The sequence below is a fragment of the Salmo trutta genome, chromosome 4 (assembly GCF_901001165.1).
Source record: "Salmo trutta chromosome 4, fSalTru1.1, whole genome shotgun sequence".
Lineage (NCBI taxonomy): Eukaryota > Metazoa > Chordata > Actinopteri > Salmoniformes > Salmonidae > Salmo > Salmo trutta.
Window position 1 is genome coordinate 3560097 of NC_042960.1, and position 15732 is coordinate 3575828.

The window sequence follows — 15732 nt, forward strand, 5'->3', positions numbered from 1 at the left end:
GACAGGACAGGAGAGGAGAGGAGAGGAGAGGAGAGGAGAGGAGAGGAGAGGAGAGGAGAGGAGAGGAGAGGAGAGGACAGGAGTGGAGAGGAGAGGAGAGGAGTGGAGAGGAGAGGACAGGAGAGGACAGGAGAGGAGAGGACAGGAGAGGAGAGGACAGGACAGGAGAGGAGAGGACAGGACAGGAGAGGACAGGAGAGGGTTGCACAGAGATGATGTGTGAGATCAACAGTGTGCAGCAGTTATCTTCTTGACACATATAACTGTTAAATGCATTATTCAAATCCAATTGTTTATTTATTAAGGGAGCAGTAAGGGTAACTCACCACTAGGAACTCTCTCTTGTCAACCATCTGGTTCCCGTCGGCGTCGAACATGTTGAAGGCGATCTTGAAGCCTGCGTGGGGCTCTGAGGAAGAGGAGGAGGTATGAAGATGACTGATCTCCACACCCTAGGGACTGAATGGACTACTAGTGGTTATGCGTGCTTCTACATGCATCCAGATCATATCAAGATATGTTGTGTTTTGCTCAAACCCGTCAAGTGTGTTTCAGCTGTCCATTAAGATGAGTGATCTCAACACCACAGGGACTGGACTCAAGTCATTATGTGTTCTGCTATCAGTGTATCCAGATGATAGCAAGATCTGTTGTGTGATCTGTTTTGCTCAAACACATCAATGTAATTTGACACAGTTGTCTGTGTTCTCATTATTACCATCCCACATATCTCACTACATCACTACTGTTAAAATGATGTCCATGAATGAATCTTTAGGCTCAGTTTAATCAGCTGTATTGAATGAATACTGGGGCGGCAGGTAGCCTAGCGGTTAAGAGCGTTGTGCCAGTTACCCAAAGGTCACTGGTTTGAATCCCTGAGCGGACTAGGTGAAAAATCTGTTGATGTGCCCTTGAGCGAGACACTTAACCTTAATTGTCCCTTTAAGTTGCTCTGGATAAGAGCGTCTGTTAAATGACTACAATGTACATGCATACCTGTGGATCTTTCTCTCTCACCTTGGCAAGTGCTATGTAAACATTATCCCAGCGCTGGGTTACCACGCAAAGTGTAGCAGCGATGACTGAGATGCTTCATTGCCTTGTTAGATCCTCAGTGAGCAACAACAGCAGAGCAGCACCTCAGAGTGTGGCTGGAGATTTATCTGCACGGACTGTCAACGCCAGTCTCAAGCCTGCGTCCCAAATAGCATCCTATTCCCTATGTAGTGCACTACTTTTTTCCCCAGGGCCATGGACAGAAGTAGTGCACTATATAGCGAATTGGGTGCCATTTGGGACGTAGAAAAAGCAATATATGCCTCCAAGTGTGTTTTTATTGTAACAATGTTGATGAAGGCCTATATGATGAATACCTACATGTTGATGAATACCTATGAAGGCCTATTTGATGAATACCTACATGTTGATGAATACCTATGAAGGCCTATTTGATGAATACCTACATGTTGATGAATACCTATGAAGGCCTATTTGATGAATACCTACATGTTGATGAATACCTATGAAGGCCTATTTGATGAATACCTACATGTTGATGAATACCTATGAAGGCCTATTTGATGAATACCTACATGTTGATGAATACCTATGAAGGCCTATATGATGAATACCTACATGTTGATGAATACCTATGAAGGCCTATATGATGAATACCTACATGTTGATGAATACCTATGAAGGCCTATTTGATGAATACCTACATGTTGATGAATACCTATGAAGGCCTATTTGATGAATACCTACATGTTGATGAATACCTATGAAGGCCTATATGATGAATACCTACATGTTGATGAATACCTATGAAGGCCTATATGATGAATACATACATGTTGATGAATACCTATGAAGGCCTATATGATGAATACCTACATGTTGATGAATACCTATGAAGGCCTATATGATGAATACCTACATTTATAGGAGTTGAAATGTTGAAATGTCTTTATTTACAAAATAATATTTTTCATTGTCACATACACTGGATAGATAACAGTGAAATGTGTTGTTTTACAGGGTCAGCCATTGTGGTGCAACGCCCCTGGAGCATATTAGGGTTAAGTGCCTTGCTCAAGGGCACATCAAAAGATTTTTCACCTTGTCGGCTCGGGTATTCGAACGAGCAACCTTTCGGTTATTGGCCCAATGCTCTAATCGCTAGGTTACCTGCTAAGCACCTGTCTCAAAGCCACTCAATTTTCAATGTTGTCTTAACTCATGTTTTATCTTATCTTGTCTTAACTCATGTTTTATCTTATCTTGTCTTGTCTTAACTTGTGTTTTATCTTATCTTGTCTTAACTCATGTTTTATCTTATCTTGTCTTAACTCATGTTTTATCTTATCTTAACTCATGTTTTAACTTATTTAACTCGTGTTTTATCTTATCTTGTCTTAACTTGTGTTTTATCTTTTCTTGTCTTAACTTGTGCTTTATCTTATCTTAACTCGTGTTTTATCTTATCTTGTCTTAACTCATGTTTTAACTTATCTTAACTGGTGTTTTATCTTATCTTGTCTTAACTGGTGTTTTATCTTATCTTGTCTTAAATCGTGTTTTATCTTACCTTGTCTTAACTCGTGTTTTATCTTATCTTGTCTTAACTGGTGTTTTGTCTTATCTTAACTGGTGTTTTATCTTATCTTGTCTGAACTCGTGTTTTATCTTATCTTGTCTTAACTCGTGTTTTATCTTATCTTGTCTTAACTCGTATTTTATTTTGTCTTAACTCATGTTTTATCTTGTCTTAACTCATGTTTTATCTTATCTTGTCTTAACTCCTGTTTTATCATATCTTGTCTTAACTCTTGGCCTTCTGTGTCTCGGCAGCTTCTTCAGGGTAAGTGTAGATTTGACCACCTACCGTAGTGTAAGGTACAGGAGATTTTGGTCTTTTTTTGGGGACTGGAGATCTTGGGTGGGCCGCCCATGTCTGGGACATACTGTAAACTTTAACAGACCAACGCTGGTCTTTAGTAATGATTTGTGTTTAATGTAAGCAGAGGGCACCACCAGCCCCTCTTCATGAGAGAGAGAGAGAGAGATGAGAGAGAGAGAGAGAGAGAGAGAGAGAGAGAGGGAGGGAGAGAGAGAGAGGGAGGGAGGGGAGGGAGGGAGGGAGGGAGGGAGGGAGAGAGAGAGAGGGAGGGAGGGAGGGAGAGAGAGATACAGAGAGAGAGAGAGAGATACAGAGAGAGGGAGAGAAAGAGAGAGAGAGGGAGCGGAAGAGAGAGAGAGGGAGGGAGAGAGAGATACAGAGAGAGAGAGAGATACAGAGAGAGGGAGAGAAAGAGAGAGAGAGGGAGCGGAAGAGAGAGAGAGGGAGGGAGAGAGAGATACAGAAAGAGAGAGATACAGAGAGAGGGAGAGAAAGAGAGAGAGAGGGAGCGGAAGAGAGAGAGAGAGAGAGAGAGAGAGAGAGAGAGTGTAGAGCGTATAGAGAGACTCACTTGTCAGAATGCAGAGCAGAAAGAGATACTCGGTGTAAGCGATGATGCCTGGAAAGAAAAAGAGAAGATGTAACATCAAAGGACAGTTGACAAGATTCATTCTGTTAATGTACAATAAAGCACTCTCTCTCTCTCTCTCTCTCTCTCTCTCTCTCTCTCTCTCTCTCTCCTTCTGTCTCTCCTTCACCAACTCTCAAACAGCTGGTCGGGGTCCTGATTTTTTTTCTTTCAAACTCCAGGACACTAGAGGCGGCTTGGCTGAAGGCCAGATTAAAATGTTTACTGATTGTTCAAAGACGGGCCTCCTCTAGATAAATGGAAGGGTAGAACAGACCTTCCCCTCCTCCTCTCTTCTCCCGGAGAGGAGTACAGAAGGAGTAATCCCCCCTTTCATGCAGATAACATCTAAAAATGTAAAAAGGTGCCTTTGAGTTGAGCCGCAGGCGGTGTTTTGGCCACACCGGAGCTGCGGGTGTTTTTACACTGCAAGTGAGCGGTGCTGAGACCCAAGACCTAGAACACTGGGTGGTAGAACATGAACACACACACACACACACACACACACACACACACACACACACACACACACACACACACACACACACACACACACACACACACACACACACACACACACACACACACACACACACACACGTACACACCCCTGCATATACACATACACACACGGTGGGATGGGGGTGGGAGGGGGGTGGGGGTGGAAAGGGATCACAACCAGCCGTGCTGTGTTTGGAGAAGCAAGGTGTAAAGCGTTGAGGGGATGATCAGCCTGAGGATGTGGTCCATTTAGGATGAGGTCCCCTCTGCTCCTCTTTGTTGGGGCCAGGGGAAACACAGGCAGGGCCCAGAGAGATGGAGGACCGCTGCTGTGGCCTAGGTGCTGGAAGGGGAGTGTGTGTGTGCTCATGTTTCTCTATGTGTGTGTGTGTGGTGGCCTGTTACACGGCGGCTGAAAGCATTCCCTCTTCCACCAGGTTTTTGTTTGGAGAGGAAGACAGTAGCCTGTCTGTCCACTGATAGTTCAGGGTGACTGCACTGAGTGTTACGGGAGAGAGATCCCTGCTTCAGGAAGGGGAGAGGAGGGGAACATGATACCTCAGCTTAGTGGAGCTACCCCTTCCCCCTGCCCCCTTCCCCCTTCCCCCTGCTCCCTTCCCCCTGCCCTGGACCTCACACTAGGGATGGATGCTCCCTGTCCCCTGTCCCCTTCACCCTGCCCTGGACCTCACACTAGGGATGGATGCTCCCTGTCCCCTTCCCCCTGTCCCCTTCCCCCTTCCCTGGACCTCACACTAGGGAAAGACCCTGGGTCTCGACCCCGCCCTGTGCAACTGGGTCCTGGACTTCCTGACGGGCGCCCCCAGGTGGTGAGGGTAGGTAACAACATCTCCACCCCACTGATCCTCAACACTGGGGTCCCACAAGGGTGCGTTCTCAGCCCTCTCCTGTACTCCCTGTTCACCCACGACCGTGTGGCTATGCACGCCTCCAACTCAATCATCAAGTTTGCAGACGACACTACAGTGGTAGGCTTGATTACCAACAATGACGAGACAGCCTACAGGGAAGAGGTGAGGGCCCTTGGAGTGTGGTGTCAGGAAAACAACCTCTCACTCAATGTCAACAAAACAAAGGAGCTGATCGTGGACTTCAGGAAACAGCAGAGGGAGCAGCCCCCTATCCACATCAACAGGACAGCAGTGGAGAAGGTGGAAAGTTTTAAGTTCCTCGGCGTACACATCACGGCAAACTGAAATGGTCCACCCACACAGACAGTGTGGTGAAGAAGGCGCAACAGCGCCTCTTCAACCTCAGGAGGCTGAAGAAATTCGGCTTGTCACCAAAAACACTCACAAACTTTTACAGATGCACAATTGAGAGCATCCTGTCGGGCTGTATCACCGCCTGGTACGGCAACTGCTTCGCCCACAACCGCAAGACTCTCCAGAGGGTAGTGAGGTCTGCACAACGCATCACCGGGGGCAAACTACCTGCCCTCCAGGACACCTACAACACCCGATGTCACAGGAAGGCCAAAAAGATCATCAAGGACAACAACCACCCGATCCACAGCCTGTTCACCCCGCTATCATCCAGAAGGCGATGTCAGTACAGGTGCATCAAAGCTGGGGCCAAGAGACTGAAAAACAGCTTCTATCTCCAGGCCATCAGACTGTTAAACAGCCATCACTAACATTGAGTGGCTGCTGCCAACATACTGACTCAAATCTCTAGCCACTTTAATAATTAAAAATGTATGTAATAAATGTATCACTAGCCACTTTAAACAATGCCACTTTATATAATGTTTACATACCCTACATTACTCATCTCATATGTATATACTGTACTCTATACCATCTACTGCATCTTGCCTATGCCGTTCGGCCATCACTCATTCATATATTTGTATGTACATATTCTTATTCATTCCTTTACACTTGTGTGTATAAGGTAGTTGTTGTGAAATTGTTAGGTTAGATTACTTGTTAGATATTACTGCATGGTCGGAACTAGAAGCACAAGCATTTCACTACACTCACATTAACATCTGCGAACCATGTGTATGTGACAAATAAAATTTGATTTGATTTACAGTAGTGACTTCATACATTTAAATGTTTAGTCATTTATCAGACACTCTTATCCAGAGCCTCTTACAGTAGTGACTTCATACATTTAAATGCTTAGTCATTTATCAGACACTCTTATCCAGAGCCTCTTACAGTAGTGACTTCATACATTTAAATGTTTAGTCATTTATCAGACACTCTTATCCAGAGCCTCTTACAGTAGTGACTTCATACATTTAAATGTTTAGTCATTTATCAGACACTCTTATCCAGAGCCTCTTACAGTAGTGACTTCATACATTTAAATGCTTAGTCATTTATCAGACACTCTTATCCAGAGCCTCTTACAGTAGTGACTTCATACATTTAAATGTTTTGTCATTTATCAGACACTCTTATCCAGAGCCTCTTACAGTAGTGACTTCATACATTTAAATGCTTAGTCATTTATCAGACACTCTTATCCAGAGCCTCTTACAGTAGTGACTTCATACATTTAAATGTTTAGTCATTTATCAGACACTCTTATCCAGAGCCTCTTACAGTAGTGACTTCATACATTTAAATGTTTAGTCATTTATCAGACACTCTTATCCAGAGCCTTTTACAGTAGTGACTTCATACATTTAAATGTTTAGTCATTTATCAGACACTCTTATCCAGAGCCTCTTACAGTAGTGACTTCATACATTTAATGTTTAGTCATTTATCAGACACTCTTATCCAGAGCCTCTTACAGTAGTGACTTCATACATTTAAATGTTTAGTCATTTATCAGACACTCTTATCCAGAGCCTCTTACAGTAGTGACTTCATACATTTAAATGTTTAGTCATTTATCAGACACTCTTATCCAGAGCCTCTTACAGTAGTGACTTCATACATTTAAATGTTTAGTCATTTATCAGACACTCTTATCCAGAGCCTCTTACAGTAGTGACTTCATACATTTAAATGTTTAGTCATTTATCAGACACTCTTATCCAGAGCCTCTTACAGTAGTGACTTCATACATTTAAATGTTTAGTCATTTATCAGACACTCTTATCCAGAGCCTCTTACATTAGTGACTTCATACATTTAAATGTTTAGTCATTATCAGACACTCTTATCCAGAGCCTCTTACAGTAGTGACTTCATACATTTAAATGTTTAGTCATTTATCAGACACTCTTATCCAGAGCCTCTTACAGTAGTGACTTCATACATTTAAATGTTTAGTCATTTATCAGACACTCTTATCCAGAGCCTCTTACAGTAGTGACTTCATACATTTAAATGTTTAGTCATTTATCAGACACTCTTATCCAGAGCCTCTTACAGTAGTGACTTCATACATTTTTCATACTCCTCTATTTTCCCCGCATCCTTGTATTTTCTGTCAATGTCACAAGTCTGGGAAACCAAAGAACACCTTACCAGGTGAACTCCTGTAATCTGAGCGTTTTTTCACAACTTCAGCCAGGAGTTTTCCCAGACCTCATGATCTGATCAACAAACTGGGCCCTGAAAAGCCTGATAATATGGTATCATCTTGTATATTACATTCTGATAATATGGTATCATCTTGTATATTACATTCTGATAATATGGTATCATCTTGTATATTACATTACACTTGAAAAGGTTTTGTTTCCTATATGCCATTTGGAAGTGAAAGGCCAACTTAACTGTCCCACTTTGAAAGCCTACTTTCTCTGACGAGTTTGTACTGTGCACTGCAGTGAGAGAGAGAGAGAGCATCACTGGATTCCAGACGCGAGTCACCAATAACACACGCACGCACGCACGCACGCACGCACGCACGCACGCACGCACGCACGCACGCACGCACACACACACACACACACACACACACACACACACACACACACACACACACACACACACACACACACACACACACACTCTCTGTCTTCTTGACATGACAACCCAAATAAAATGTGCTGGGACAACACACAGAAACATTCCAGAGTCTGCCGCCCAGCACCGACTCATGCGCACGGCAAAGGTCTCCGTCGGCAACGGTAATCCGACGCCATTCCGGGGATTGAAACTGTCCTCAACCGTCACCGAGCGCCAAAGGAAGCGTGTCCTGACATCACCGAGAACAAACACAACAGAGACGTGTCTCCACGTTGTCTTCCTCCTCAACCACACCTTCCTTCCCTGATCACTCCATTCTTTCTTTCCTTTTACCTCCTTCCCTCTTTCCTCTCCTCTCCTTCCCTCTTTCCTCTCCATTCCTCTCCTCTCCTCTCCTTTCCGTTCCTCCTTTCTCTGTTTTTTGGTGGGGCCGTGCTGATGTTAACTGGCAAGATTAAAAGGGTGGTGTGGGAGTAAGGTGTATGTATGTGTGTATGTGTAGGGGTGAGATGTGTGTATGTGTAGGGGTGAGATGTGTGTATGTGTAGGGGTGAGGTGTGTGTAGGTGTAGGGGTGAGATGTGTGTATGTGTAGGGGTGAGATGTGTGTATGTGTGGGGGTGAGATGTGTGTATGTGTGTATGTGTAGGGGTGAGGTGTGTGTATGTGTGGGGGTGAGGTGTGTGTATGTGTGGGGGTGAGGTGTGTGTATGTGTGTATGTGTAGGGGTGAGGTGTGTGTATGTGTGTATGTGTAGGGGTGAGGTGTGTGTATGTGTGTATGTGTAGGGGTGAGGGTGTGTGTATGTGTGGGGGTGAGGTGTGTGTATGTGTGTACGTGTAGGGGTGAGGTGTGTGTATGTGTAGGGGTGAGGTGTGTGTATGTGTGTACGTGTAGGGGTGAGGTGTGTGTATGTGTGTATGTGTAGGGGTGAGGTGTGTGTATGTGTGTATGTGTGGGGGTGAGGTGTGTGTATGTGTAGGGGTGAGGTGTGTGTATGTGTGGGGGTGAGGTGTGTGTATGTGTGGGGGCAAGGTGTGTGTATGTGTGGGGGTGAGGTGTGTGTATGTGTGGGGGTGAGGTGTGTGTATGTGTGTATGTGGGGGGTGAGGTTTGTGTATGTGTGGGGGTGAAGTGTGTGTATGTGTAGGGGTGAGGTGTGTGTATGTGTGGGGGTGAGGTGTGTGTATGTGTAGGGGTGAGGTGTGTGTATGTGTGGGGGTGAGGTGTGTGTATGTGTGGGGGTGAGGTGTGTGTATGTTTAGGGGGTGAGGTGTGTGTATGTGTGTATGTGTGGGGGTGAGGTGTGTGTATGTGTGTATGTGTAGGGGTGAGGTGTGTGTATGTGTGGGGGTGAGGTGTGTGTATGTGTGGGGGTGAGGTGTGTGTATGTGTGGGGGTGAGGTGTGCGTATGTGTGGGGGTGAGGTGTGTGTATGTGTGGGGGTGAGGTGTGTGTATGTGTGGGGGTGAGGTGTGTGTATGTGTGGGGGTGAGGTGTGTGTATGTGTGGGGGTGAGGTGTGTGTATGTGTGGGGGTGAGGTGTGTGTATGTGTGGGGGTGAGGTGTGTGTATGTGTAGGGGTGAGGTGTGTGTATGTGTGTATGTGTAGGGGTGAGGTGTGTGTATGTGTGTATGTGTAGGGGTGAGGTGTGTGTATGTGTGGGGGTGAGGTGTGTGTATGTGTGTATGTGTGGGGGTGAGGTGTGTGTATGTGTGGGGGTGAGGTGTGTGTATGTGTAGGGGTGAGGTGTGTGTATGTGTGGGGGTGAGGTGTGTGTATGTGTGGGGGCAAGGTGTGTGTATGTGTGGGGGTGAGGTGTGTGTATGTGTGGGGGTGAGGTGTGTGTATGTGTGTATGTGTGGGGGTGAGGTTTGTGTATGTGTGGGGGTGAAGTGTGTGTATGTGTAGGGGTGAGGTGTGTGTATGTGTGGGGGTGAGGTGTGTGTATGTGTAGGGGTGAGGTGTGTGTATGTGTGTATGTGTGGGGGTGAGGTGTGTGTATGTGTGGGGGTGAGGTGTGTGTATGTTTAGGGGTGAGGTGTGTGTATGTGTGTATGTGTGGGGGTGAGGTGTGTGTATGTGTGTACGTGTAGGGGTGAGGTGTGTGTATGTGTGGGGGTGAGGTGTGTGTATGTGTGGGGGTGAGGTATGTGTATGTGTGGGGGTGAGGTGTGTGTATGTGTGGGGGTGAGGTGTGTGTATGTGTGGGGGTGAGGTGTGTGTATGTGTGGGGGTGAGGTGTGTGTATGTGTGGGGGTGAGGTGTGTGTATGTGTGGGGGTGAGGTGTGTGTATGTGTGGGGGTGAGGTGTGTGTATGTGTGGGGGAGTTCGTGCATGGGGTGCCTCCCTAAAGCAACAGGAAGAGGGAAGGACAAGAAAACATTTCCACGTCGCTACTCTGGAGCCCAGGTGTGACCTTCTCAGGGACACCAGGGTGTGACTGTGTGTGTGACTGTGTGAGTGTGTATGAGTGTGTATGAGTGTGTGTGAGTGTGTAGTCTTGGGAAAGGCCTCAGCAACTTTCTCCATGACATTCATAGAAACACCAACACTAGAACCAGCCAGTATGAAAATATGCTGTAGCTTGGAGACCGGCCCAACTTCCTCACTAGTGTTTTCCTAATACACTCCTACTTCCCATTCCCAACACATCTAGTGTCATACACGTCTAGTGTACTAGTCTACCACACTTACAACATCCCCTCCTCTCCTCTCCTCTCCCCTCTCCTCCTCTCCTCTCCCCTCCCCTCTCCTCCTCGCCTCTCCTCGCCTCTCCTCGCCTCTCCTCTCCTCTCCTCTCATCTCCACTCCCCTCTCCTCCTCTCCTCTCCTCTCCTCGCCTCTCCTCTCCTCTCATCTCCCCTCCCCTCTCCTCCTCTCCTCTCCTCTCCTCTCCTCTCCTCTCTCTCCCCAGAGAAATGATTCCCTTGGATACTGTTCCCAGAGAAAACATACCAGTCCGGTAGGATTGAAGAAACACATACACACATACACAAACACAATAACACACAATAAATAATCATTACCTTCATTTGAAATACTTAGCTGGTTTCATAACAGAACACATAACTGAATAAACATATGGTCATAATATGAGGATGATCTGCATACAAACGACTTATAACAGTTCTGGAGATACTATTGTGTGGTGAATTAAAGATGAGGAGGGAGGGAGGGAGGGAGGGAGGGAGGGAGGGAGAGAGGGAGGGAGGGAGGGAGGGAGGGAGGGAGGGAGGGAGGGAGGGAGGGAGGGAAGGGAAGGGAAGGAAGGAAGGAAGGAAAGAAGGAAGGAAGGAGGAAGAACTCTTGCATTAACACAGGGTTAAAGGGGAGTTGAGGTAGAGAGAAGAGGGATTATAGAGGGATAGAAAAAGAGAGGGAACGAGAAGGAGAAAGAGAGAGAGTATGCATGTGTGTATGAATGCGTGCGTGTAACTCTCTGGTGTTACAGTTTTTCTCAGTCGCTTTGGTGCATTTCTTAGATCAAAAGTGCCATTCTTGATACTACTTTTCAAATTCCACATCATCTAGTCTCTTGTGCACATCATTAAAGCAATTTCTTATTCCTTTGAACAAATTGCAATTGATAATGTACAAGTGTCAGCTTTTTTCCACATTTTCAATTGCTCATGTCATGTTGATCAAAATACAGTAGATGGTTCTCTGTTGAATAGTCTTACCCCTCAAAACATCTAGGCATTAGTTCCTTGCATAAGCCATTACATGCAAAATTGTTGAACTATTTGTCTTAAACTGTCAAGCATAGTTTTACACATTTCTATTAGACCTTTTGTACAAAAACGTGAATTGATGAATGGTGCAGGTGAAATTGACCCTCACTCATGAAGGAATGTAAAGTGTTAGTTCAACCAACAATCAACCAGTTGTCTAAATTGCTCAAAGGTGCATCTCATGAAGAATCAATTGGCAAGCAGATATAGACAGACCACAACACAGAGTTGCAATTTTCCAATAATGGATGGACCAGGAAACAAACAGGGTCAACAGCCAAGAGGAGGAAGAAGAGGAGCAAGGAGGTGGAAGGCAAAACAGAGGAAGAGGCAGAAGAGGACATAGGCGCATATCTGATGACATAAGGGCCACTATTGTAGACCATGTTGTCAATCATGGCCTTACAGTGGCTGAGGCGGGTCGAAGGGTGCAGCCGAATATTGGGAGATCAACCGTGTCCTCAATAGTTCAAACGTTTCGAAGAGAGAACAGGTATGTCCACCAATGTACAGTGCACAGTTACTGTATATAAGCAGTATACTGTATACTTCCTACAATGCTTCATATTACAGTAGTCCACTTGTATTTCACAGCATACAGAAATATACTCTATACAGATACATACTGCACCTTACATGCACCCACCTGTATGTTTTACAGTAAAATGTGTGTTCGCATAGTTTTTGTCTATGTGAAAGTGTGCGATGCATCACTGCATTTTTCCCCACATAGGACTGCAAGATTACCTCAAACCGGTGGCAGAGGACGCCTTTTCACACCTCAACAGGAGGAGGCTATTTGCACCATGGTTCCCGAGCAAACAATGCCATGAGACTCAGGGAAATACAAAGGACCATTATAGAAGACAACGATGTCTTTGAAAACATCCATACGGTTAGCATCTCAACCATCGACAGGGTGCTGCATAGAAACCAGATGAGTATGAAACAGCTGTACCGTGTACCATTCCAAAGGAATGAGGACAGAGTTAAGGAGCTACGGTACCAGTATGTTAAGGAGCTACGGTACCAGCTACGGTACCAGTATGGTACCAGTATTACAGCAACATTTTATAGTGATACATAGTACAGTAAGCATTAACTGCACACATTTCCATTGCTGTGGAAGGAACATGCCATATATGTACATTTTATGTCACTCTTCCTTACCAAAACAAATTCAACTGTGTGTTCTGGGATATAGCGTATAATGGAGCTGGAATCAAGTGAACCCTCTCACAACTTTGTATACGTGGATGAGGCTGGCTTCAACCTGACCAAATGCAGAAGGCGGGGTGGGAATATCATCGGTCACAGAGCTACTGTGGATTTGTCAGGCCAGCGGGGAGGAAATAGCACCATGTGTGCTGCTATTTCAGAGCATGGTGTCCTAACCCATATCCCCCTTATAGGGCCATACAACACCCAGCATCTACTCAACTTTTTAGAGACTCTCTACAGGGCTCTCATCCCTGATGATGAGAGGGGTCTGTTTAGAGAGGATTTGCCAAAGTATGTGGTCATTTGTGATAATGTGAGTTTCCATCGATCAAACATCATAAGGCAATGGTTTGTGACCCACCCGAGGATGCTCATAGAATTCCTCCCACCTTATTCACCATTCCTTACCCCAATGGAGGAGTTCTTTTCAGCATGGAGGTGGAAGGTGTACGATCGTCAGCCACACACACAGATGACCCTGCTGGCTGCAATGGATGCAGCATGTGAGGACATCACAGTAGACGCCTGCAGAGGATGGATAAGGCCTTCCAAAAGATTCTTTCCACGTTGCATTGGAAGGGCAAATATCCGGTGTGATGTGGATGAGAATATGTGGGCCGACAGACAGGAACGTCTGGATGTGTAGAGACAGCACTAGAACAGTGCTGCGGGCAAAGTTGTGCCTTAGGGGGGGTTTCCTGTGTTTCTTTCTAATTTCGTTTTTTTTCCTTTGTGCCCCTTGGGTTGTCCAGTCTCTTTCAATCAATAACCCACATGCAGTAATATGTAAATAGTACTGTTGAAATTGATATATGCCATAGAAGTGCAGCCTTGTGTATTTTCAATACAGTAACTGTCATCCAAACTGTAGCCTAAGTTTACATCAGGTAATACTGTCAAAGTACACAGTTCCATTGGCAACATGCCTAAACATTTTGACGACCTTGTTCGTGAACAATGACTCAATGACTTATCATTCTGATGACACTGACATGATCATTGGCATGAATATTTACTTTTGAGAGATGTACTAAGGATTTTTAGTGACTGACTAGCTTTAGAAACACATCTATTGTATATTGCAGTTTGTACAAATTGTTCTGAGAAATGCACTTATTATGCACATGTTAGGGATGATGTGAAAAATGCACCAAAGCGACTGAGAAAAACTGTAATACAGGGGTAGATGGGGGAAGGAGGGGTAGAGGGAGGAGAGGAGAGGGGTAGAGGGAGGAGAGGAGAGGGGTAGAGGGAGGAGAGAGAGAGAGGGGGGTAGAGGGAGGAGAGGAGATATAGAGGGGTAGAGGGAGGAGAGGAGAGAGGGGTAGAGGGAGGAGAGGAGAGGAGAGAGAGAGGGGTAAAGGGAGGAGAGGAGAGAGAGAGGGGTAGAGGGAGGAGAGGAGAGAGAGAGAGGGGTAGAGGGAGGAGAGGAGAGAGAGAGGGGTAGAGGGAGGAGAGGAGAGGAGAGAGGGGTAGAGGGAGGAGAGGAGAGAGAGGTAGAGGTAGAGGGAGGAGAGGAGAGAGGGGTAAAGGGAGGAGAGGAGAGAGAGGGGTAAAGGGAGGAGAGGAGAGAAAGAGGGGGTAGAGGAAGGAGAGAGAGAGAGGGGTAGAGGGGAGGAGAGAGAGAGGGGTAGAGGGAGGAGAGGAGAGAGAGAGGGGTAGAGGGAGGAGAGAGAGAGAGGGGTAGAGGGAGGAGAGGAGAAAGAGAGGGGTAGAGGGAGGAGAGAGAGAGAGGGGTAAGGGAGGAGAGGAGAGAGAGAGAGGGGTAGAGGGACGAGAGAGAGAGGGGTAAGGGAGGAGAGGAGAGAGAGAGGGGTAGAGGAAGGAGAGGAAAGAGAGAGGGGTAGAGGGAGGAGAGGAGAGAGAGAGGTAGAGGGAGGGGAGGAGAGGAGAGAAAGAGGGGTAGAGGAGGAGAGGAGAGAGAGAGGGGTAGAGGGAGGAGAGGAGAGAGAGAGGGGTAGAGGGAGGAGAGGAGAGAGAGAGGGGTAAAGGGAGGGGAGGAGAGGAGAGAGGGGTAGAGGGAGGGGAGGAGAGGAGAGAGAGAGGGGTAGAGGGAGGAGAGGAGAGAGAGAGGGGTAAGGGAGGAGAGGAGAGAGAGGGGTAGAGGGAGGAGAGGAGAGAGAGAGGGGTAGAGGGAGGAGAGGAGAGAGAGAGGGGTAAGGGAGGAGAGAGAGAGAGGGGTAGAGGGAGGAGAGGAGAGAGAGAGGGGTAGAGGGAGGAGAGGAGAAAGAGAGGGGTAAGGGAGGAGAGAGAGAGAGGGGTAGAGGGAGGAGAGGAGAGGAGAGAGAGAGGGGTAGAGGAAGGAGAGGAAAGAGAGAGGGGTAGAGGGAGGAGAGGAGAGAGAGAGGGGTAGAGGGACGAGAGAGAGAGAGAGGGGTAGAGGGAGGAGAGGTACATAATTGAGTGAGGTTTATATTTAGCTTCCTGGTTGGGGAAGGCAGTATGGCATGCTGCTGAGCGTGTTATAATTATCACCGTGGGGAATCAACAGCCGTGTGATTCCACTGTTACGTACTCCACAAGCAATTGCTTTAATTGCGACCGGGTCCCTGCCTCTCTCTCCAACAGTATGTCTCTCTCTCTGTGGTACAGTACACGTCTTATTAATGTATGTGATTCATTTTCACTGTTTCAATTTCTATGTTGGAGAGGATGGATGGAGGGCAGAAGGCTCTGCTGTCGGAAGAGAGCTGCTGCATGTTTCTAGAGGAATGGAGGAGAGGGTGAAGAGGAGAAAAGAGAGGAGGAGAAGAGAGGAGGGTGGGGAGGGAAAGCATTGGATGGCAGAACAGAGGGGAGCAAAGAGAGGGAAATGAAAGGAGAGGAAAGAAAGGTGGAGGAAA

The 15732-nt window shown here is 46.4% G+C and overlaps 1 protein-coding gene across 6 annotated transcripts in view; it reads right to left on the reverse strand.

The window, feature by feature from the left end:
* Positions 1–15732, reverse strand: part of micu3a (mitochondrial calcium uptake family, member 3a) — a 45037-nt gene that overhangs the window by 21265 nt on the left and 8040 nt on the right. For all 6 annotated transcript variants that reach the window (XM_029749526.1, XM_029749525.1, XM_029749523.1 and 3 more), the window contains exons 5-6: positions 3474–3521; positions 327–409 (exon numbers count right to left, since the gene is read on the reverse strand). In XM_029749526.1, the coding sequence (XP_029605386.1) occupies positions 327–409; positions 3474–3521 (131 nt within the window). The remainder of the gene's footprint in view (positions 1–326; positions 410–3473; positions 3522–15732) is intronic.